Source organism: Trichomycterus rosablanca, chromosome 16 (genome assembly GCF_030014385.1).
Source record: "Trichomycterus rosablanca isolate fTriRos1 chromosome 16, fTriRos1.hap1, whole genome shotgun sequence".
Lineage (NCBI taxonomy): Eukaryota > Metazoa > Chordata > Actinopteri > Siluriformes > Trichomycteridae > Trichomycterus > Trichomycterus rosablanca.
In genome coordinates, this window is record NC_086003.1 from 14,378,998 (window position 1) to 14,405,332 (window position 26,335).

Genomic DNA, 26,335 nt, shown 5'->3' on the forward strand with positions numbered 1-26,335 from the left:
GTTCGTGAAATTAAGCACATTTTCCCGTGAATTTAGTAGGGCCATACTCAAAAGGTTACTAGTTACTAGTCTGGACACCCTGCCGATGTTGTGTTGGAGCAGTTTAGAACTCCTGTGTATGGGTCCAGAAATTAAGATGAGTGAAGGGACAAAAGTTTAAAGGCTGTAAGGCAAAAATCACTGCTTGTGTGAAAGTAGTGTAAGCTGGTTTTTAAGTGAACAGCTTTTAACAAAAATATTTTACTGTGTCTACTTAACATTTGGCTACACCGATCAGGCATAACATTATGACCACCTTTCTAATATTGTGTTGGTCCCCCATTTGCTGCCAAAACAGCCCTGCAACTGTGATGCACTGTGTATTCTGACACCTTTCTATCAGAACCAGCATTAACTTCTTCAGCAGTCTGAGCTACAGTAGCTCGTCTGTTGGATCAGACCACACGGGCCAGCCTTCTCTCCCCACGTGCATCAATGAGCCTTGGCCACCCATGACCCTGTCGCCAGTTTACCACTGTTCCTTCCTTGGACAACTTTTGATCGATACTGACCACTGCAGACAGGGAACACCCCACAAGAGCTGCAGTTTTGGAGATGCTCTGACCCAGTCGTCTAGCCATCACAATTTGGCCCTTGTCAGACTCGCTCAAATCCTAATGCTTGCCCATTTTTCCTGCTTCTAACACATGAACTTCGAGGATAAAATGTTCACTTGCTGCCTAATATATCCCACCCACTAACAGGTTACGTGATGAAGAGATAATCAGTGTTATTCACTTCACCTGTCGGTGTATATTTGCAGCCTGTCATATTGTGACGAGCAGTTTTCAGTTCTTCACTATCCCTGTTCTATCCACTTTCTTTATTGCAGGCTACAGATGTTTTTGTCTTTTTACTTTTGTTATTTTGGTCAGTTTTTTTGTTTGCAGTTACCCACTTTTGTAAGCGTTTTTTATCCACTGTCTTGTTCTACCTTGGGTAATATTTTAGACTTGGGTTATTTTTCATTCTTTTAGGGGCAAAGCTTCACTCGCAGGGCGCAACCCAACCCATTACAAATTGCCCACACGTTTAAATGAAACCAATAGTGTGAAACTGAATTAAGCACATGATTATAAAACATGTAAATTCTGTCTGATAAAAAAACAGTTGGTTTACTTTTCGCTAAGGAACTGTAGTAAATAAACAGTGTAGAGATTTTGCTATGTTACTGCTTGTTATTTGATAAAATGGACAATATTCTGGTCTGTTGCAGCACGCAAAAACAAAAAGCTGATCCGGCTAAACAGGCAGCAGGCTGCAGCGGAGCCTTCACCTTTCAGACACGATGAACGGGCATGCTCTCTTGTACCCAAGTCGATGCCACAGCTTGTGCCCACCATGCTGTCACTGCTTAAAGCCATCGAGCCAGAGATTGTGTACGCAGGCTATGACAGCACCATCCCTGACACCTCCACACGCCTGATGACCACTCTCAATCGATTAGGAGGACGCCAGGTCATCTCAGCTGTTAAGTGGGCCAAAGCGCTGCCAGGTAAGAGTCAGCAACAGCATCTTTTTTGTTTACATTGTTAGTATGTTACTAGTTGGAGTGTTTTTAATTCATCTGTATGTATTACTAAATCGGTTGTTGTTTATGCTTGCTGTATTGCACTAAAGTGTGGTGGGGTTTCAGTCCCCTTTTCCAGTCATTTTAACCTTATTATTAACTATTTTCTGATTTACTCTTGACTCATTCTATCCTGGGAACTCAGTAAATTCAACCATTTGAAAAATCTGTGTCCCCAGTTGCACTTAACATTTGGCCACCCTGCCTCAGATATAGCCAATCATGTTTGTAAAGATTCCCAGGCTTGATCTCAGCAGTGCTGGGCCAGCATAGTATACCACTGCCAGAATCGCCACCTGTCATATAATTTTATTTGTTCAATGATTCCTTATTTTATTACACATTTATACACGTCTGGTTTTTATTCTACAAGAATTTCATGTCAAATCACAATAAAGATGAAAAGTAACAAAGCCAGTTTGCTAAAACAGAAGAAATAGGAATGGAATAAAAAAATCCCTGTTAATTGTAAGACTAGCTCTGATCTCATGCTACACAACACTGTGATCAACACCTGTGTAATTATTTACCATGATAAATAGCTTCTTCTATGCAGACTGTCCACAGAACAAATGAAGTCTAAGGTGCTCTAAAGCAAGTCTAATCCTAATCTAGATCTAATCCTAGAGAGGCATTGATCTGGAACAAATCAGAAAAGCACTGAACATAGTTTTAAGCACAGTTCAGTTGAAATGCATATAAAAATACTATGTAGTCAAAACTGGTACACAGAAAACACATCAGCTTTGTTTTCTGGGACATGTCTGCAGCACCATGAAGCCAGAGAGAATGAAAGCTGATATTATTTATAGCTAATAAACTTCTGAAGAAATTTATAATCCTTTAATCGTTATCTAATTATTAGTTGTGATAGCATAATAGTGAAGCATAAATTATGACATCATTTGACATTTCATTATTGACTTTTAGGGAATAAACACACGTCACAAGTACATTTTAGTACTTCTTTATAGGTTGCAGCACAGTATTGATTATAGTGAGCCAAGAAGGCTTTTATAGATTTTATAAATGAAATTCTCACTTACGCAAGGCACACAGTAACACACACACACACACACACACACACACACATACACATACACACACTCATTCACCTATAGGGCAATTCAGTGTCTCCAATTAATCTGACTGCATGTTTTTGGACTGTGGGAGGAAACCGGAGCTCCCGGAGGAAACCAACACAGACACGTGGAGAACATGCAAACTCCGCACAGAAAGGACCCGGACCACTCCAACTGGGGATCAAACCCAGGACCGTCTTGCTGTGAGGCAACAGTGCTACCCACCGAGCCGCCCATAAATGAAATTATAATGCTTAAATAGAATCTGACTCAGCTCTGCTATTGGTTGGCTTGGAGCCTTCTAGCTGGCACAGTTGGCAGTGCCTGCAGCAGACAAACTTGGCCACTAGTCTGCTGGATGGGAAAAGACCGGATTAAGGAGTGGTTAGATGCATGAGGGCAGTGATAGCTCAGTGGTTAAGGTACTGGACTAGTAAACAGAAGGTTGCCGGTTCAAGCCCCGCCACCACCAAGTTGCCACTGTTGGGTCCCTGAGCAAGGCCCTTAACCCTCAACTGCTCATCGTGTTCAGATCATTGTGTAAGTCGCTTTGGATAAAAGCGTCTGCTAAATGCTGAAAATGTAAATGTAAAATGTAAATGAGGTGAGTGTACAGAAGTGGAGGAACGTGGAGAGCAGTTCATGACTCTCCATGTGTAAGACTGGCCTCACTAGCGAATAAAAAGGGGTGGGCAGACTGTGCATGCATCGGAGGGGGCATGTGTCAGGCAAATATACCCTCCTCAGATGCGTTCCCCTGCAGTGGAAAACTAATTGGCTACATTGGGAGAAAAAGGGAGAAAATGTATAAATTAAATGGTAAATAATTAAAATTTAAGGGCCACTAATTGTTCAGCAAAATAAGTAGCTATTTTTCATAATTTATTTTGCTAATTTAAAATTTATACTGGCATTTAAACCGATTTGCCAGTTTTGCAGACTGACTGATCAACAAAAAAATATATATTTGCTTTTATTAGTCCAATTATTATTAATATTAATGTCATCAATTGCAACAGTTTAGTCGTAATCACTCAGTAAGGTTTTAAATAAAAAAGAAATGTAATTTCGGTGGATTCAACTTGTTTTTTAGTATAAAATGTAAATTTGCAATTGCTTGTTTTCCTTGTGGTCCAACATGTGCTCTCATATTCTTGTAAACATCATGTAGCACTTTATTTTGTTTAATGCTTTTAAACGTGGCTTTCCTGTTATGACGAGGTGACTAATAGCAAATGGAAACTAGCTCGAGCACAAACCCACAGTCAGTGGGATGCTGCTAGCGATGTTGCAGTATTTCTTTTTAACCCTGTAAGCATCAGTTAAGAGTTTAGTGCACGAGTCGTGGTGTGAGAAAGGGCGCACATGATTTGTTAATCACTGCACGCATTTATTTGTTCCCTTGCTGCAGCTGGGCTGAGATTATGCTCCGAGGAGTGAGGTTATATAAGAACTGTGTGATTGAGCAGACACAGGCTGCAGAAAACATTTTTCACCTTTCAAGTGGAAAAGAGTTCAGCATATTTCAGCACCAGACCTTTTGGCCTGAATAACATGACATCCATTATTTCCAAACGTAATTTACAACGTGGACTCGGCTCCAGCCTTTTCATCATTTCATCTCAGATAAGCTAAGGCACACAGCAGTCGCTGGTGTTCCTGGAAGTTGTTCATTTTAAAATTCAGGTTTAGCATTGTGGAGTAATTACTTGCATTTGTGATGCTGTTGCCCAGCAGCGGAAGACTAATTGGCTATGCTAAAATTAGGAGGAAAAAGGGAGAAAATGCATAAATAAAATAGCAAAAAAATACATTGAGTGGTCATTAATCGTTCAGCAAAATAAGCATCTATTTTTAAAGTTCACGGCAGTTGCTGGTGTCCCTGGATGACGTTGATTTTTAAATTTTGCTTAGCATAGTGGAGTAATGACATTTGTGATGCTGCGGTATACTGTGTTTACTGACAAGGGTTTTCTGAAGTATTCCCAAGATCATATGGTCAACAGTGTATCAAGCACCAGGTACCACTATGTCAAGTTGCCACTTTCGGGCCCTTAAACCTCAGTTGCTTGCACTGTATTAGGTCATGATTATAAGTCGCTTTGGTTGGAAGCGTCCATGCTATTAATGTTTTAATGTGGTTATATTCCTTACAGAGATCAAAGGTCACAGTCATTATAATAAGTCTTTGGCTTTGCTCTTCATGCACAGATACACTGATTAGCCATAACATTAAAACCACCTCCTTGTTTCTACACTCACTGTTCGTTTTATTAGTTCCACTTACCATATAGAAGCACTTTGTAGTTCTACAATTACTGACTGTAGTCCATCTATTTCTATACATATCTTCTTAACCTGCTTTCACCCTGTTCTTCAATGGTCAGGACCCCCACAGGACCACTACAGAGCAGGTATTATTTAGGTGGTGGATGATTCTCAGCACTGCAGTGACACTGACATGATGGTGGTGTGTTAGTGTGTGTTGTGCTGGTACGGACTCAGAGAGGATGCCTGATGCAAATTGGGCAACTGGACTCGCTAAAGGGGGAGAAAAAGGGGAGAAAATGCATTTTAAAAAATCAATCAAGTAGTTGAAGTAAAACAGTAGGTAAAGCTGCTTTCTTGGTGTTTTTTGAATCTTTTATTATGAATTATGAATTATCTCTTTTAATATAAAGAAATTTGGAATCAAGATGCTTGAGGCTTCATACACAGCTGTAAAACATGATACTGCTATAAAACATGCCACCAAGATTTACTGCAATCATAAGGTTACTGTGTTTCCTTTCATGTGTTCTCTCTTTTTTTTTTAACCAATCCCTCACATTTTGTTTACTACTGTTTACAGCAGTCACTTTTTAAACTAAATGTATCTGTGAAGGAAAGTGATTTGAGTAGAAACGATTACATAAAATGTAGCGAAGCTTTAAATCAATATATAGTCTTCAATGATGGGAGATTCTTGTAAGCTGAATGCATTTCTTTCCATTAACATGTTGCAGCAGGCTGTGAATCCCACAACATTCTTTCTTTAATAAGGGCTGAATCATTCACTCACACTCACCTCTTACACAAAATCTTTTTACTGCTGCTTCCTGCAGATATTTACCCTTCAAAATCAACCAAAACATTTTATTTGATCTTTTCTGTATCATTATCTATGAACTATTTACATTTCTACTCATTCCTGTTCTTTAATTTTGTCTACGGTTTCAAGGTGATTTGAAGGTCATTACAAAGTAGACAAAACAAACTAAAAAATAGTTCCAGTTATTGTTTTAATGATTAGATAGTGGTGGTTGTGTGAAATTGAGGACCTGTGCGACTTGCCATAATTACTGGAACCATGAATTATGCTTTATACCAGACGAACCTGAAGCAGATGTCCAGTCATCAGTCTGTGGTCTGTAGTTCAAGCGCAATACTGTTACAGTAGTCAACAGAGATTTGACTTCTAAAACACTTTTTGGTGGATCTTATGTATTTTGAGCTGCTGATAACAAAAATCAAGATTTTCTATCATATATAGTTTGTTTTTGTTTTTTTGCCATTTTTCATATTTTTTTGTCTGTATATAGTACAGGTCCTTCTCAAAAAATTAGCATATTGTGATAAAGTTCATTATTTTCCATAATGTAATGATAAAAATTAAACTTTCATATATTTTAGATTCATTGCACACCAACTGAAATATTTCAGGTCTTTTATTGTTTTAATACTGATGATTTTGGCATACAGCTCATGAAAACCCAAAATTCCTATCTCAAAAAATTAGCATATCATGAAAAGGTTCTCTAAACGAGCTATTAACCTAATCATCTGAATCAACGAATTAACTCTAAACACCTGCAAAAGATTCCTGAGGCTTTTAAAAACTCCCAGCCTGGTTCATTACTCAAAACTGCAATCATGGGTAAGACTGCCGACCTGACTGCTGTCCAGAAGGCCATCATTGACACCCTCAAGCAAGAGGGTAAGACACAGAAAGAAATTTCTGAACGAATAGGCTGTTCCCAGAGTGCTGTATCAAGGCACCTCAGTGGGAAGTCTGTGGGAAGGAAAAAGTGTGGCAGAAAACGCTGCACAACGAGAAGAGGTGACCGGACCCTGAGGAAGATTGTGGAGAAGGGCCGATTCCAGACCTTGGGGGACCTGCAGAAGCAGTGGACTGAGTCTGGAGTAGAAACATCCAGAGCCACCGTGCACAGGCGTGTGCAGGAAATGGGCTACAGGTGCCGCATTCCCCAGGTCAAGCCACTTTTGAACCAGAAACAGCAGCACTGGACTGTTGCTCAGTGGTCCAAAGTACTGTTTTCGGATTAAAGCAAATTTTGCATGTCATTCGGAAATCAAGGTGCCAGAGTCTGGAGGAAGACTGGGGAGAAGGAAATGCCAAAATGCCTGAAGTCCAGTGTCAAGTACCCACAGTCAGTGATGGTCTGGGGTGCCATGTCAGCTGCTGGTGTTGGTCCACTGTGTTTTATCAAGGGCAGGGTCAATGCAGCTAGCTATCAGGAGATTTTGGAGCACTTCATGCTTCCATCTGCTGAAAAGCTTTATGGAGATGAAGATTTCATTTTTCAGCACGACCTGGCACCTGCTCACAGTGCCAAAACCACTGGTGAATGGTTTACTGACCATGGTATTACTGTGCTCAATTGGCCTGCCAACTCTCCTGACCTGAACCCCATAGAGAATCTGTGGGATATTGTGAAGAGAAAGTTGAGAGACACAAGACCCAACACTCTGGATGAGCTTAAGGCCGCTATCGAAGCATCCTGGGCCTCCATAACACCTCAGCAGTGCCACAGGCTGATTGCCTCCATGCCACGCCGCATTGAAGCAGTCATTTCTGCAAAAGGATTCCCGACCAAGTATTGAGTGCATAACTGAACATAATTATTTGAAGGTTGACTTTTTTTGTATTATAAACACTTTTCTTTTTTTGGTCGGATGAAATATGCTAATTTTTTGAGATAGGAATTTTGGGTTTTCATGAGCTGTATGCCAAAATCATCAGTATTAAAACAATAAAAGACCTGAAATATTTCAGTTGGTGTGCAATTAATCTAAAATATATGAAAGTTTAATTTTTATCATTACATTATGGAAAATAATGAACTTTATCACAATATGCTAATTTTTTGAGAAGGACCTGTATATTGTCACAACTTCAGTGAAATTTTCGAAAGATTAGGCATGTCTGCACATGTCTAGACAGTTTGGCTACTGTCTGAAAAGGCTATAAAAACAGCTGGCACACGTATGCTGTCATTGGATTGATATCTAACAAAACAACCTGAAATACAAGAATAATTCCACCTCTAAACAGCTATAAAACACTAAATTAAAGGGTTTTTATATGGCTTGAACCCCGTTGAGATGCTGAGATCCAGTGTGCATTTGTGATGCCGCGGTATACTGCGTTTACTGACAAGGGTTTTCTGAAGTATACCCAAGATCATGTGGTTAGCAGTGGTAGCTCAGCTGTTAAGTGACTAGTGATCAGAAGGTTGCTGGTTCATGCACCACTATGTCACCATTAGGTTTGGGCCTTTAAACCTCAGTTGCTTGCACTGTATTAGGTCATGATTATAAGTCGCTTTGGTTGAAAGCGTCCATGCTATTAATGTACATATGGTTATATTCCTTACAGGGATCAAAGATCACAGGCGTAGTTCATAATTAGTGTTTGGCTTTGGTAGTCTTTTAGCCTTTTGTTCATATTTTGTCTGTATATATTGTCTCAACTTCAGTGGAATTTTCGAAAGATTAGGCATGTCTGGACATGTCTAGACAGTTTGGTTACTGTCTGAAAAGGCTATAAAAACAGCTGGCACACGTATGCTGTCATTGGATTGATATCTAACAAAACAACCTGAAATACAAGAATAATTCCACCTCTAAACGAGGTTTTTTTTATATGGCTTGAACCCCATAGAGATTCTGAGATCCAGTGAGGCTGAATTAAAGCCATTCTGCTAAGACTACTAAGCCCAACCTTTCCACCCAAGGACAATGGGTCCCTGCTGAATCTGGTTCCTGTCAAGGTTTCTTCCTGTTATTTTAAAGGAGTTTTTCTCTTGCCACTGTCACCCTCTCCTTGCTCAACAGGGGTTTTTGGTCTGTCAGTCCTGGATTCTGTAAAATTGCTTTGAGACAGTGTCTACTGTAAAAAGCACTATACAAATAAATTTGACTTGACTTGACCTTGGCATCGTGAAAGACTGACCTGATATTAATGGAAGTGTTTGATTGCAGTTGTTGCTGCTAAAGGTGACAACCAGTTATTGAAGGGTCTTAAACAAATAAGTGTGACAAATAGAGAAATATGTAGAAAATCAGAGTATGATTCTGCTTTATCTGTATATTTAGCAAAACAGTTGAGTCACTTGGCATTTTTTAATACTAAATTGCATAAATCAGTTAAATTAAATTTTATTTTGTTGAATTAAAATGTTAAAAAATGAGCATTTGCATAAATTATATAAACTGTATTTATTAAATTATTATTTTTAAAGAAAATGTGTTGACCCAACTTCTCATGGCTTCTCCGGCTCAGGTTTTCGAAACTTGCACCTAGACGATCAGATGACGTTGCTCCAGTGCTCCTGGCTGTTCCTCATGTCCTTCAGTCTGGGCTGGAGATCCTACCAGCAGTGTAATGGAGGCATGCTGTGCTTCGCCCCTGACCTCGTCATCAATGAGTGAGCTTTGCACTGCATGTAAAATTCTGAAGACACAAATGTACCAAATTATGAATCTCATTATGATTTTCCACCCACATCTGTTAAGTCTTGGGGTTTAAAAATTTAAATTAGAAAAGACAGAACATCCAGTCCTGAAAAACAAATCAACACCTAAATATTAAAAGAAAAAATTGTTTACACACTTAAAATAGACTAAAGTTGGGAATAATAGGGGCACAGTCATGCTGGCAAAAAAAAGGGGCTTCTCCATATGTTTATAGAATGTTATATAATTGATCTAATACACCTGTTAGCAGTGGGTGTGGCTAAACAACTAAACTCAACAGTAAAGACTGGTGTCCATAAACACATGGTATGAAAGCTGTATGATACGGAATGTAAGTGTAGTGAGCTGGTGTGGTGTAATGATAAGAGCCACGCTGCTAGTAACAGTTCTGGAATTCAAATCCTGGCTTCGGCCACATGGCACTATGCGATCCTAGCTATTGCCGAACACATATCAGTGCGCCCTTAGTGCCACACTTGTGCCAGAAAGGGCATTCAGTGTAAAAACTGTGCCAAGTCAAATATGCAGGCGACCGTTCCGCTGTGGTGACCCCTAACCATTATCACGGTAACTTATTGTAACAACAGAGAGTGCGAGTCAACACTTTATCATGTTTAGTACTAAATATTATGTTGTATGTGTTATTCAATGTACTTTCAGTGCATAGATCCATTATAAATTTACTTCATGTTTGAAAATAATGTGTAGGACATACGGTCACATTAAATAAATAAAACTCTAGAGATCAACATCAATATTATGGAAAAAAATAATGCTTGTACAATTCCAAAAACACTATACCCACAGTAAAGTATAAAGGTGGCAACATCAAGGTTTCTCATCAAGGCAAACTTTAGTCTCCACCCCTTCTCTGTGATTCGCCCCTGCATCAGTTAGCATAGCTGATCCTCGTTTGTCCATTAGCACCAATTGTATATAAATACCTGTGTTTGTAACCTCCCTCATTGGTCGTTCTATAAATATGCCTTTATGTATGGGGGTGCACAGAACCTTGTATCTGTGCCTAGGTCCTGTTAGGGCAGCATTAGGCAGTTTTTTTTGTTTTATGTTCATGTAATCTAGCTTGTTTGTGTCTGTTATTCAGTCCTTGTTACTTGTTAGGCCTATCTGTTCATGTTCTTAGGTTAGTCCATGTTTAGTTAGCTTAGCAATTAGCATCCCTGTATTTATTTCCTCATGTGTAGAGCCTACTATAGTAATTGTTATTATACCTGATATTATTTTATCATTAAGCCATTAGCAAAGCCTTAGCTTAGTTTCTGTTATTTCATGTGCTTGTGTATTATTCCCCTCAGCCAAGTGCTAAAATCAGCAAAAAAAAAAAAAAAAAAAGTTGTAGTTTTATATATATATATATATATATATATCTATATATCTTTTTACTCTAGACACCTCAAAGCTGTAATTCCTTTCCTATTAAATAACTATTTGGTTTTCTAAGCCTAACTAGTTTATGACTTCACATTAATAAGAGTCAAAAGACATTATGGGTGTAAATTTGAAGTGAATATATGCACAGAAAGTACATTAAATACAATAAAAGTGGTTACTCTATATTGTAAATACTCAATATTGGGATGTGGTCATTTTTATTGCTATTGTGTTGCATTTATTTTATTGTTAAATAGGCTGTTCATGTTCATTTTGCTCAGTGCCGGACGGTAGTTTAGAGTGGTTAGAGTGTTTAATCTAACGAGCTCAAAAAAAGTTGGGACTGTAGGTACAATGCAAATTAAAATAAAAAAAAAACTGATCATCAATTAGTGAGTTTTGCACCGCATGCAAAATTCAGAAGATGAAATTGTACCAAATTATAAATCTCATTATGATTTTTTAACCACATCTGTTAAGTCTTGAGGTTTAAAAATGTGAATTAGAAAAAAAAAAGAACATCCAGTCCTGAAAAACAAAACAAATCAACACCTTTCTATCACAGGGAAAAAGTGTTTACACACGACTGTGATGGAAAAGTCCAGTGCAAATAAAAACCAAAAAACTGACCAAATTGTGATGGCTAGACGACTGGGTCAGAGCATCTCCAAAATTGCAGCTCTTGTGGGGTGTTCCCGGTCTGCAGTTGTCAGTATCTATCAAAAGTGGTCCAAGGAGGGAACAGTGGTAAACCGGCGACAGGGTCATGGGCGGTCAAGGCTTATTGATGCACGTGGGGAGCGAAGGCTGGCCCGTGTGGTCTGATCCAACAGACGAGCTACTGTAGCTCAGATTGCTGAAGAAGTTAATGCTGGTTCTGATAGAAAGGTGTCAGACTCCATGCCTCAACGGGTCAGTGCTGTTTTGGCAGCAAAATGGGGGACCAACACAATATTAGGAAGTTGGTCATAATGTTATGCCTAACTGGTGTACATTATTTCCTAATTTAATGTCTGTAGCACAATCCAAAAAAGTTGTAAAAGGTCAAAACAAATCCTGTTTTGGATATGTGATGCTATCATGAATAATGTATAAAATGATTATTGATGAAAGGCTTATTTGTTTACAAGCATGGGCGGGTCAATGTTTGCCTGTTTGCCAAATCTCTTTGGGCTCAAGCTCATCTGTTAGACCAACATGAAGTGGAAGTGTGTGCTATGGTCTGACAAGGCTGCCTGTTTTTGGAAACAAGAAACAGTGACCATTGTGTTTTCAGGCCAAAGAGAAAAAGGACCATCCCTATTGTTACCAATGCAAAATTCAAAAGCCTGAGTCTGCCATAGTATGGTAGTGTGTATGTGCTATTGGTAGGGGTAATTAGCACATCTGTGAAGGTACATATGTATATTGGAGCAACATATGCTACCATATAGACAGGGAACAATGCTGCTTGTTTTAGCAAGACAGTGCCAACCACATTCTGCCGGTGTTACAAATTCATAGTAAGAGAATGCAAGCAGATAATCTAATGACATCCAATTTATGTGTCTTCATTAAATATTTTTAACAGGCTGCAACTTACATACAGATTAATTTTGTAGCTCACTATTGCCCCTCATTGGCTCCGTCCACTTATGCCTAGTTCACACTACACGATTTTCACCCTGATTCTCGCTCGGCGAAAGATGCGTTTGCTCGGCGATCAACACTCGGCTCTCGGTTGCTATGTGTGAACTACTCAACAACTTGATCTGAGTGGCTCGCCAAGCGAGTGATCGGCGACTGGATCGAGATTTCTAGCATGTCAGATATCTGATCTGAGTTGCACAACTGGCAATGAGTGCTATGTCAAACAGCCATTGAGAACGCAAGATACGGTGTGAGGGGAAACGCAGGAGAGGAGGTGGGACGGGGATAATATAGTTTATATCAGAATACACCGGAACACACACATTTTACAGTATTTCTGACCTGATCGTTCTCTACTAAACATAACACCAACATTGCATTGCAAAAATATTAATTAACCTCCAACTTACTACAGAACAATCCATACTGCTCGTGTTGCCAAATCCACTCAGATTCATTTATTTTTTCTTCCTTGATTTTACGCTGCACATCAGCGCACAAGCTACTTGTTGACGTGCATTTTTGGACGTGATATCATTAAACCCCTCGTCATTTTTCACGTGTGTTTTTGTACAAAAAGTTTGGGAGATCAGAGAAGCTCACCTGCGATTTCAGTTGGTGATAGATGGTGTAGTGTGAAACCCCCTTATTCCTGATTAGTCGTGTAGTGTGAAATACACACCGACTGAAAGACTCCCGAGTGCAAAAGATTCAGTTGTGTAGTGTGAACTGTACAGCGACCTGGCAAATCAGAAAGTCGTGTAGTGGGAACTTGGCATTAGTCACCCACTGTGTACCCCATTTATCTACTAAAATTGATCTCTATAGAAACCTCATTTACCAGATGATGTTTGGCGGGTGGACCATTCTCAGCCCTGCAATGGCACAATATAAATGTTGTATAAGTGTATCAGTGGGCAGCTGTGTTGTTTTTAAACCCCTCACTTTCAATGCTCAGTGGAGAAAAGTACTTCAAGCCAACTCATTTAGAAATTGTCTACTAATAAAAGACTAGATGAAGATTAATACACTAACTAACACTAACTGTATACACCTAATGAGAGATGGCAGTGTGTTCCTAATAAAAAGACCATTAAGTTTAAACAGTATTTAAAACCCCAACAACTCTGCTACACTCATGCCAAAACAACACACACTACCACCATGTTAGTGTCACTGATAAGTCAAGTGATGAGAATGTTAAAATTTAAGAGTACAGAGCAACAGATGAGCTACAGTCAGTAATTGTATAACTGCAAAGTTTATCTGTATGGTAGATGAGGTATAAAATAATCAATGACTGTACAGACCAGATAGATACTGTAGGTGTACCTAATAAAGCGCTCGATGTAAAGTTGTCAGTAAAGTTGGCTTGTTAAAGCATTAAATGTTCTATCTATGGACTGTTTTAAATTAAATACAGGTCAACGGGTCAAAACAATAGTTTTATTTACATTTTACCTACTGTTCCAACCTACACAGTCGAGCCACATTGTTATGACCATTTCCTACTTTTGACAGCGGCAGCGTGTAGCTCATAAAGGAAGTCATGTATATAAGATGTGCGATAGACTGTCTGCACATATATCCCTTGTTGCTGTCATGCGTAAAAGTACCATGGGTAAAATTGTCCTCCCTGGGGTGGATGGGATCTTCCAGCAAGACAACGTGACATGTCACACAGCTAGAAATATCCGACATTGGTCGGAAGAACATGACCAAGACTTCCAAGTACTACCCTGACCCCCTAATTCCCCAGACTTGAACTAAATTGAGCATCTGTGAGACCATCTGGATTGTCGTGTTCGCTCTATGGATTCTTACCCACGCACCCTCCAGCAGCTGTGAGATGCACTGCAGTCAGCATGGCTCCAGATACCTGTGACAACCTACCAGGACCTTTTTGAGTCACTCCCAGCCCGTCTAGCTGCTGTCCGTGCTGCTCACAGCGGTTACTCTGGATATTAGCTGGTGGTCATAATAATGTGACTCAACTGTGTGTTGGGTTTGTATTCTATTTTATAAATGGTAGAGCTAAATCTGTACTGAGGTAGATCAGCAAAATCTGTGATATACCTCTATATAGTCACACCTAACAGTAGTCTGTTTAAACACAGATTCTTTGCCGCTCAGGTGGCGCAGCAGTAAAAGCACACGCTGAACACCAGAGCTGGGCTTTCAAATACTTTGTATCGAGTCTCGGCTCTGCCTGCCAACTAGGCTGAGCAGCCACACGAACAACGATTGGCCTGTTGTTCAGATTGGGATGGAATATTAAAAAGCCGGATAGGGACTCTCTCATAACTAATGCAATTATGACCTCTGCTGGCTGATTGATGGCGCCTGCACAGAGACGGGAAAAGAGTGCTGTCAGGGTGTGTCTTTCCGTACACGGTGCTGATCCACATTGCACTCGTCAAAGTGTAGGTGACAAAATGCATACGGCTGCTGCCCACGTGTTAGAGGGGGCGTGGGTTAGCTTCATTCTCAATCGGAGCGGGGATCAGCATTGGTGGAGTGGAAGCATGACGCAATCAGGCAATTGGACACGCTAAAAAAGGAAGAAAAAGGGGAGAGTGCATAAACAAAATATATATATTTATAAAAACAGATTTTTTTTGCATTTTTATTGTAAATTTGGGAATATTTTTGATGAAATGTTAGCTTTAGACGTTACGTTGGTAGATGATTGTACTGTGCAGATGTCTTCGTAGCTGATGTCTACACTAATTCTAAATTCCAAGTGTCTTCTGCACTGATGAATTGTATAACAGTTCATTTAAGAAGTATTAATAAGTAAATGAATAAAGGTATTTCTGATGTGTTGGAAGCGTGGGTGGTAAGGTATGACCTAAGCAGTGGTGTTGGTGTTGCAGGGAGAGGATGAAGTTGCCCTACATGGGTGAACAGTGTGAGCAGATGCTGAAGATCACCAACGAGCTGGTGAGGCTGCAGGTGTCCTATGAGGAGTATCTCTGTATGAAAGTGCTGCTGTTGCTCAGCACAGGTGGGTGCAGTTTTCTTTATAATTCTGTTTAACAGTCACAGCGTGTCGCTGGCTGAATGCAGACTGGCCACGAATGGATGACAGGTTAAAAAAACCTGAAAGAATGAGAAACATAATGCTTTTAGACCGTTGCACTACATGATGCAATTAAGCAGTTAACATCTTACCTGATCTTGATATTAAATGACATTTAAAAGGAACAGTAAGATCTACCTGTGATTGTTCAGTTTAGGGGGCAGAACTAGCACAGATATTATCACATGTCAGTCACAGGACAGTGATAGTGTATTGGGTAGAGCTTTAGGCTATCAATCGGATTATTGTGCATTCGAAACCTGATTCTATCATGCAGCCACTTTTGGGCCCTCGAGCAAGGCCCTTAAGTCTCTTGGCTCTGGGGACGCCATACAATGGCTGATCCTGTGCTCAGACCTCTTCTTCTAAACAAGCTGTTATACACATGTATATGTATTTAAAAAAATAAAGGCATTCCACCTGCCCTACACAGTTTTGTTGCATACACCAAGAGAAACATACAGAATGTATGTAATGTTTGACCACAGTAAGGGGTTTGTGTGCTGGAATGCTGTGGGAGGCATGTCTTGTTACTAACTATGAAACATTTCTATCCTGTGGTCTCTTCACGGATGACACTGCCCCATCTTTAGGGCACTCGGGGTCACTGAATATGCTATTAGCCACCAGAACTCAACAGACTAAAAAAATCATACATGGGTGTTACACTGCCTTGCACCACTATCAAAACACTAACTAATGGAATATCTCATGGAATAATGGTGTTCCATCTGTACAGTTCAGTTACAGAGGCAGTAAAATTGTTGCCATGGGCACTGAAACTGTTCTGGCAGCTCATATTAGTATGTTATTAGTTTATCATGGACTTGTCACCTCTATTTTCTCTTGACTGCTTCAGTATTAAGCTATCGCTATAGCAGATCATTCTGATCCGCATACCTGAATTGGCACAGTTTTTACGCCAGATGCCCTTCCTGATGCAACCCTCCGTGTTTTATCCAGGCTTGGGACTGGTACTGAGAAATCACTGACAAGTGTACCTCCCAATAGATAAGCTGTTTGACTATCTCTCCCCCTCAGACATAGCTAATCATGTCTGTGTAGATGAGATCTGAACCCCGGATCTCAGTGAAAGTGAATTAGCGTGATTTTCCTCTGTGCCATCAGAGTACTTAGTAATCAAAAATATGAACATTTTTTAAAGCTCTCATCTAAGACAAAATGTCAGCCTGAACTGGAATCAGGATTAGTTTCCTTAGATTTTAAAATAATGCAAGTACTGGATAAGAGTTCTGACACAAATCATTAATAAAACATGTAGGGGGAAGCCCGAAGTTCGAATCTAAGCTCTGCTACCACTTGACTGGCAGGCACAATTGGCAGTGCATGCAGCAGACAAAATTGTCCACCGAGTCTGCTGGGTGGGAAAAGACCGGACTAATGACAGTGGTAGCCTGGTGGGTAAATCTTTGGCCTATCAGTCGATAGATTGCTGGTTCAAATCCAGCCTCTGCTATGCAGCCACTGTTGGGCCCTTGAGCAAGGCCCTTAACCCTGTCTGCTTTAGGGGCGCCGTAATTACTGCATTGTACACATGTGCATGTATATATGACAAATAAAGGCATTCTATTGTATTCTACTTTTTAATAAGAGGATGGGGTCTTCGACACTGTGTATGGACCCTGGTCAGTAGCCTGAGGCACCTGTACAGAGGTGCAGTATGTCCACCCATACTGTCCGCCGTAGTATGGGTGAATAAGAGGGGGTGGGTAAACTGCGCACACATTGAAGGGAGCGTGTGTCAGGCAAATATACTCTCCATGGACGTGATTGGGGTCCCCAAGCAGCTAAAGACTAATTAGCTACACTAAATTGGAAAATGCATTAATAAAATAGTAAAAAAGGGGGATATTCAGGGTACGGCCTCATAGCATATTTGAAACAATGTGTTAGTTGCAGCCCTGGAATAAGGTTCTATGGTGCTGTTACTTTTTCATGTAGGAATCCAGTACATTGTCAATGATTGATTACAACTGAAGTTTATTACAAGTTATATCTTTTTATTACAAGTATAATGTCTTTTGTTTGTGCACACAGACAGTCCTTTATTTATTTTATAGGACCACTAAAACATGTTCCAGATGTTTTCTGATACATGATATTTATACATTGAGAAAGATCCAAGTTATTTTCCAAGTTATTTGTTTCCTCATTGTTTCTCTGTAATTGATCCCAGCTTGCATTAACCAGCAGATTGTTTGTAAACCTGTTGGGAGGATTACTGCAACGTTGTCATTAAATCCATGTTTGTCTCCCTGTCTTCCTTAATTTTGAAATATTTCACATCTTTTTAAAATCAGCAGAGTACAAAAAAAATGCCCAAACAAAGCAGTGTAGGTCAGGAAACAATGTGGCTGCTGATGGAGATGTAGCATTTCACAACTACACAGCTGCTCTGGTTTTTATAAACCATTTACACACAAATTCTTGATTTTATTTGTGGGGGGTTTTGTGGAGGATTATGTTATTTCTCTCTGCATTTGTTATTAATTAGGTTCTTTTGTGAAGGATTATTTCATAATTTAAGAGCATTTGAACATCTTTTTTTTTTTGAAAGCATGTTTTAATGCAACTATGTTTTTTTAAAGAACACCCAAACTTAGCAATTTGCCATTTAGTATACCTGTAATACATGTGTTTTAAATGATTGCATGTAATATTTATATCTGGCATCCGATGTCAGTGGACAACCAGACCATACCACACCATACCGGACTGTTTGACCACTGAAAATGCAAACCTGTTTTAACTCTGTCCCTGCACAGGGAGGGTTTACCTAAATACTAATATACGTACGAGAGTTTCTGCACTTTTTAACTCTATTTATTAAGAATTTCAAAAACAAATGACATCACTTTTCTACATAGTCACCTTCCCATGCATTTTTCCCAGCATCGTACCAACTTTTTAATGCCATCAGCGAAAAATTTGTTTGGTTGAGCGTGTTGCCACTGATGCACCGCTGCTTTCACATCATCATCATGGCATGAAAATCTTTTTCCCCTTAAAGCTTCTTTGAGCATCCAAAAAGGTGGAAATCAGATGGTGCTAAATATAAGCTCTTTCTCAGTCGCTCAGACACGACCAATTACTACTCCTACCCTCACCTTTTCCAATGAAGATCCCTCGTATTTGTATGTATGACAAATAAAGGCACTCCATTTCCCCTACGGCATTAGAGCCTCAATTTCTTCTTGTTGCATACACCAAGAGAAACATGCAGAACCTAATGCTTGACCACACTAAGGTACTTAAATGCCTTATGAGGCATGTTATGTTACCAAATATGAAATGTGGAAACCTCATATTTTAAATAAATAATGTGGGGTACAGTATGTATTCTGATGATTGACTGTGCGCGTATCTGTGATTTGATTGTTACAGTACCAAAAGATGGGCTAAAGAGCCAGGCTGTGTTTGACGAGATCCGCATGTCCTACATTAAAGAACTGGGCAAAGCCATCGTCAAACGGGATGAGAACTCCAGCCAGAACTGGCAGAGGTTCTACCAGCTCACTAAGCTTTTGGACTCCATGCAAGAGGTATGATCAGCGTATTATTACAGCAGAGAAATTCACCCTAATATAAAGTAGATAGTTATATAAGTACAAACATAGAAGGATTCAAGAGTCTTAACGAGAAACCAATGATAGGACACAGACCATGGTCTGACACTAAATCTGACTCAGTTTTACAAGCGCTACTGATCCAATACTGAAAGGTCAGATTAAGTAAAAATCATTAAAATTAGTTACATTTAGTAGTCACATTAGAATTGATTTTAAACAAAGGATAATTCACATTAATTTACACAGCACTGTTAAATTTAATAAAATGACCTGATATGTATTAACTTGATATGTTATTAGTAATGCACAGTTACAAACCACCTAATAAGGGTAGCTCAGCAGTAAGTACTGGACTTTTAATTGGAAGGTTGCTGGTTCAAGCCACACCAACGCCAACCAAAGTACTACTGTTGGACCCCTGAGCATGGCTCTTAGCTCTCAATTGCTTGCATAGTATGTGGATAAAAGTGTCTGCTAAATGCTGTTGGGACAGTTAGTAAAATGCAAATCATCACAAAGCATTGATTTGTAAACAGCACAAAGAAGCAATATGTAAGTTTGAATAAGTTTAAATCTCAGCTCTGCTTTGAAGCCACTGTTGGGCCCTTGAGCAAGCTTTTAATCCTGTCTGCTTCAGGTGTGCCATACAATGACTAGCCTTTTGCTCTGACCCCAGCTTCCAAATGTACTGTATATGTATATATGATAATATATAGTAGTAGTAATAATAGTAGTAAGTGCCACCAAATGAATTCAGACTCTACACTTATGGTTAGTGTTTCTCCAGAGTATTATATATTCTGTTTGGGTTCTTAGGCTTCTCAATGGCTTAATCATTGTTCCACTGATTATGTCCATACATCTTGTGGCTGGCCATCCTCTTTCTCTTTTAACTTTAACTCTATATTACAGCCATAAAATTTAAAATAATAAACACCTTAGATTTAATACAGCTCACAAAATAATTCAGATTAGTTATTTTATTTAGATTTCTGGATGTGCCAAATTGGGTTTGAGTGCTTAATAATTGTTTAACTTTAAAGATAATAGAAAAAAGTCATTGTGGCCTAAGAACCTAGGTAACTCGTTTCTAATGATTTCTAACGCGTCAAGAGTCGGCTTGTCTTTCTCAGAAGGTCAGAAAATGCCAGCAGGTAACAATTTCAGAGCATAAATAATTTAAACTCTAAATATTGTACTAACACAATGGGCTCTTTCAAAGTGGAGTTAGCATAAAAAAACAAGATGGGATTCCAACTCTAAAAATCCTTACAGGTTCAACGAAAATAGTAAGCTATTTAAATGACATTGTAAGCAAGTGTAGCTTTACTTTCTCACAACGTTACCATCATGGTGTATCACCACAAAGTGGCTAACTGATACCACATAGTTGTGTTTGCTGGGTGAATACATTTGTAAATTTTAATAGTGAATAGCGAATACATGTGTCCTTGTTAATTTAAAATAAAAAATCAATGCTATTCTGTTCACATTTACAAGCACAAAGTCAAAAGAAAAGAGCTCTCATTCACCAAAACACAAACACACAGAATAAGAGCCTCACTACGCCTGCTCCGATTCATTTGCGTAGGGTGCGCAAAGTGCGTAAGGTGCGTCCGTACTTTACGTACATATAGTTTACACTATTAATTCCATAAAATCGCCTCTATTTCTGTATGTGCAAAGCAAAGTATTCAAAAACTTCCAATGCCTACCAATGTACTGATGTCTGTTAGGATTTTAACAACATAACAATGTGACGGTGCCACAACAAAACACAGCAGAGCAGGAGGGGAGGAGCACGGTGTGCATGTAAAATATGATTGGAGCGGAGTCTGTACAGACATGGTGTCGACTTTCTGACGAAACGAGAGAAATGTGCTGAATGTGGCGGAGAAAAAGTAAAACTAAAATACCGATTCCATCACACTAGTATCGATCCGATACCAATACCAACGTTTGTCTCGATAATATCGATATTTGGATCGATCCACCCACCACTACTAATTTGTAATATTACAGCATCTTAAACTATAGCTTTTTCATCTCATACTTCAACATTGTGTGGTTCAAATTAGACATTTCACTCGTGCTATGTTGTTTTAAACCCTGGTACATGACATCAGGGGTGGATAAAGTACCTGAAAGCCATACTTGAGTAAAAGTACAAATATCTTACCAAAAATTTACTTTCATAGAAATTAAAGTCACATATCAGAATATTACTTGAGTAAACGGCTTAAAATATCTGAGGTTTAATGTACTTAATTATCAAAATTAAATTTCTGACATTAAACGTACTTAAGCAGTAAATGATTTGGGCTGTACGTTCAAGTTATAGATATATTCCAATAATCTATAACCACTGAATTTTGGCGGAATTAATTAAACACCTGCTTGCCTGCAGTCTGTCACACATCTTAAATCATTTTGCTGTTTTATTTTGTGGTAGCATAGGGTGACCATATTTTGGTTTTCAAAAAGGAGGACACTTGGCAGGATGGCATCATGGGCCAGACGAACACCTGTACTGGGTGGAAGGCTTGGTTTGGGTGAGGGGGGCGATGGGGTGGATGGGTTGGATTGATAATTTCATGTGAATGGTGGTACCATGGCAATGTGTATAAGGTAGGGTTTTAAATATTTGACAGATGCTACTATGTTATTGCAACTAGACAACTAACAAATGCATTTATGGTCGGATAATTTTCCTATTTAGCGTTTAGCCCTAAACAATAATGATAACAAATAAATGCGGCACTATCACGCCGTTGACATTAGCCTCTATCTTAGTATGCACATTTAAAAATTTTTACGCTGTTTTAGAATCAGGGAAAGCCTTTTTAACAAGGCAGATGTGCAGACCATTGATCTCTAGCTGTTGTAATGCTTTGTGGTGTGAAATGCAAAAACTCCCTCTGCAGCAGTAACAGCATCTTCTGTTTTACCTGGTTTTTATCTGACTTTATAAAACGGATAGTTCCGGTCCTAAAATCTGATTGGCTGAGCCGCGTTCGAAGCCGTTGTAAAATCCCCGATAAACGCACACCTAGGACCACGTCACATCATTCCATATTAATACGCCACTGAATAGAAAAAGTTAATGTTATTTTCGCTCTCATGTTGCCTAGCAACACTGTTAATCGAACTATTTTGCGTCGCGGAAGAATGCTTTATTGTAAGTTTATACACAATAAATACATTTATGAATTAAACATTGTTGTATTTATTATATTTTTTATGTTGACCGCCGTTTTATAAAAGCAATAAGCCACTCGAGACCGTGCATCACTGTTAAGATTTTAGCACGGGGAAAGAAGTTTTAGGCACTCCGCTTCGCGTCGTGCCAAAAACGTCATCCCCGTGCTAAAATCACAGTAATGCACGGCCTCTCGTGGCTTATTGCTTTAATCTCTCTCTTTTAGCTGCAGTTTTGTGTTTTGTTGAACTTTTATTTAGGAAAGGTAAAGTACAGATACTCAAAAGTACTGTACTGCAAAGTACTGTTCTGTAACAAAGTATTATTACTTTTTTTTACATTACACCACTGCCCCACATTTACCTGCCTAATACAGCTAGAAAGCCTGCTAACTTAATTGCAGGCCTACTAGATCGCGACTCCAGATATTGTCATCTCAACTTAGGGACTTGGTGAAAGTAGAGAAAAATTCAATTCACATTGACATTTTAAACATTTCGCTGTGTCCTTTTACATTCTAATAGCGATTATTAGCTAAGGTTACAGTACCGGCTGTTAATGGCCCGTTCCTGGGTCTCCACACGGACTTTGCATAGACTTGCTGTCCAGATGAAAAACTAATGCCTCACATAAATGAATGCTAGACCCCAAACCCTTAAACCTTATTTGTATCAGTCTACACACAGTCTATTGAACACAGTCTATTCATGCTAGCCTATACAACACATGAGAGTCAGCTTTACTGTGTGTGTGTTACATACATTCATTTCATGCATGTATGCTGTCTGTCTCTCTGTCTGTGTCTCTGTCTGTTTCTCCCTCTGTCTGTATCAGTATGTACCTTTGTATGTCTGTCTTTCTCTCTCTGACTGCCTGCCTTCCTGTCTGTCTCTGCCTGTCTGTCTGTTTTTATCTATCTGTGTCTGTTTCTCTCTGTCTCTCTCTCTGTTTATCTCTGTCTGTCTGTCTGTCTGTCTGTCTGTTTCTCTCTGTCTGTCTGTCTTTCTCTCTCTCTGTGTCTGTTTCTCTCTATCTTTCTGTCTGCCTCTCTCTCACACACACAGACACACACACTCACAGCAAGACATGTTGTAGTAGGACAGAGTAAAGGGACACACTTTTATACCTGTGGGTCCAGTGAACCTGAACACCACATGTGTAATATAAATGTATAGGGAGAGTGTACAGTGTGAACTCATTAAAAACGTTATTTTATATGTTCTTCACACAAAATGAGCCAAAGACAAAGTAAAAAATAATAGTAAATAGCATCAGTTTTCTTTAGGTAAACATTGAAAACGGGTCCCACAGACCCAAACACCACACAAGGGTTAAAACAAAAAAAACTTTAATATATCTAAAATTGAATTTAATATATCCAAAATTAGATTTTGAATGAATGGGTATTTATTTGTGAAAATTACAGTTTATATACAGTCTAAAGATCTATTCAGTGCCAGAGATGGGGACTCGAGTCTGCGACTCACACACAGCGACTTCAGACTCGACTCGGACTCGTTACAAATGACTCGGACTCGACTTGTGACTCGCAAAAAATTACATTAGTTACGTGTGACAATTCCAGATGATTGTCAATGAAATGCTTGATTGACTTTCTAACCAGTTCGTGTTTTACTTCACAACCGGTAAAAGTTTGGAGGTTTTTAATTATAATCACATTTACAAAATAACGGATTATATTTCTAATGGGACACACGGTTATAAATTTTATAGCATCTGGAAGAACATAAGCTGCGTTGCTGCGTTTGGGATTTTGGCCGCTGTGCCGTAATTTGCAATGAAAACAAAACGTATCAGTTTAAGCTTTTAACTGGTACCTTTTTGTTACGGAAATTACATTCATTTGCACAATGACTAGGAAAGTAAAGGCACTAAGTAAAACAGCAAAATACAGTCGCTGATCTGTTGTTTTTATCTGAACTTACATATTATTTGTTTATTTCTACGCTACATTTCCAATATATGTTTTGTGTAGATTATATTGACTCGTGACCTGACTCGGACTCTAGCCTAAAGACTCGTGACTTGACTCGGACTCTAGCCTAAAGACTCGTGACTCGTATTTTGTGACTTGTGAACATCTGTTCAGTGCTATATTTTTTATGGATTAATGTGTTCACAGATGGTGGAGGGACTTCTAAACTTCTGCTTCTACACATTTGTGAACAAGACCCTGAGCGTGGAGTTTCCAGAGATGCTAGCTGAAATCATTAGCAACCAGCTTCCGAAAATCAAAGACGGGAGTGTCAAGCCCCTTCTCTTTCATGATAACTGACTGTCGTTCATATGACAATGCCTTAATGCCACCGGTAGCCTAAAAGCCGTGAGAAGGCCCAAAACTATCAGGAGGAAACAGAATGAGAAAAAAATTGCTGTGGAGTCAGAAACTGAGGATTAAAGTAAGAGATGAATGTAAGAATGTTCAGACAGAGTCAAGGACACAAGACTTATTTTCAACTCTTTATTTTTTTTTTAAAAATCACCATATATTAGTTTTTGCATATGTGTTTAGATGGGAGCAGGCGACGTTTTGAGATTTACGTTAGGAAAATATGTTTAGGAAAGTTTTACCTTGCATGTACACTGCTGCACTGTTTACAAAGGTATATCAGAAAAGGGAAAATGTGCCTTTTAAAAAGTACATTTCTTTTTGCTATTATCTGTCCAACAGAAGTGACATACATGCTCTTTGTGTTTGTCTTGTACTTGTCATGGCGTTTTTCTTTAAAAAAAAAAAATTCAGCACTAATGTTTTTTGCATCGTAGTGATCCTTGAAAGTAAAAAGTAGAACGTTTGCACTAGCATTTAATTACGCACTTTTAAACCCTCCAGTGCTTGTAATCATTTTACTGTTATGCAAATATTGCAACCCTAAAATCAGGCTATCGATTACCTCATTAGTAAATAAATATATTTAATCACAGGCCCCCTCAGCAGCCAGTTTATAAAAAAAAAAAAACAATGATGTCAGATGTAGATATACAGTTGCAATCAGAAATATTCAACCCCCCCTAAGATTTTAAGGATTTATCAATGAAAGTTTTTTCAAAGAGCAAGATTCTGCTTTGGATGACTTGTTTATGAGTTGAGGGACAGAAAAGCGGGGGCCAGTGCCCCTGTGACAACCAGCTTGCTCCCCCCCCCCCCCCCCACGGCCCCCCTAATGAGTGAGTCACCTCACTCTTGCGAACACACGGTGACAAAGCTGCACACCAAAGTAACCCACATTTTCCAGTCGGACCGTTTTAAGGTGTTTTTAGACTGAAAACTGCATAAATAAAATGTTGAATTCTATTGAATATCGTCTGTTTCCTCTTAATGCCCACAATGCACATTTGGGCAGAAAGTAATTGGCCCCTCTAACATAGCCTCTGGCCCCTGCCTGCCCCCCCACCTCACATGGTCTAGAACCGCCTCTGGCGCAGTGGGTTATTCCGCTCATGCACCAGCACAGAGTTTCTGAATTCCCGGGTTTGAGGCTCTGTGTTGCCACCGGTCGGCTGGGCGCCATCTGGCGGGCATAATTGGCAGTGCCTGCGGCAGATACTAATTGGCCACCGTATCTGCAGGGGGGGGACTATATGTGGGTGGGTGGGTCTTCATACGCTGTGGCAGAAGAGACGCCCGTGCAAAAAGCGTGGACGAGAAGAGGAGGGCTGCACACGTGTAAAGAAGGCGTGGGCAGCGGCGTGCTCTCCTTCGATGCGACTCTGGAGTCTGTCAGCAGCGGAAGACAAATTGGATGTGCTAAATTGGGAGAAAATGGGAAGAAAAATGCATAAAAAATAATAATAATAATAAAAAAAGATAGCCATGTCTCAATTATTCAACCCCTATATAATACTGTTGTTCTCAAAGCTTTCTGACAGTTGTTATGGCCTAAAGTTAAAACATAATTAAGCCTTTTGAAACTCAATAATGATCCTTCATTTGCTTCAGCTGTGATGCATATATAAACCCCACCCATGAAA

The 26,335-nt window shown here is 39.3% G+C and overlaps 1 protein-coding gene across 2 annotated transcripts in view; it reads left to right on the forward strand.

Moving 5' to 3' along the window:
* LOC134330380 (glucocorticoid receptor-like) overlaps positions 1 to 25,663 on the forward strand; it is a 132,501-nt gene extending 106,838 nt beyond the window's left edge. For both annotated transcript variants that reach the window (XM_063011483.1, XM_063011484.1), the window contains 5 exons: positions 1,256 to 1,534; positions 9,257 to 9,401; positions 15,348 to 15,478; positions 18,959 to 19,116; positions 24,486 to 25,663. In XM_063011483.1, the coding sequence (XP_062867553.1) occupies positions 1,256 to 1,534; positions 9,257 to 9,401; positions 15,348 to 15,478; positions 18,959 to 19,116; positions 24,486 to 24,638 (866 nt within the window). In that variant the 3' untranslated portion in view covers positions 24,639 to 25,663. The remainder of the gene's footprint in view (positions 1 to 1,255; positions 1,535 to 9,256; positions 9,402 to 15,347; positions 15,479 to 18,958; positions 19,117 to 24,485) is intronic.
* Positions 25,664 to 26,335: the final 672 nt, after the last annotated feature.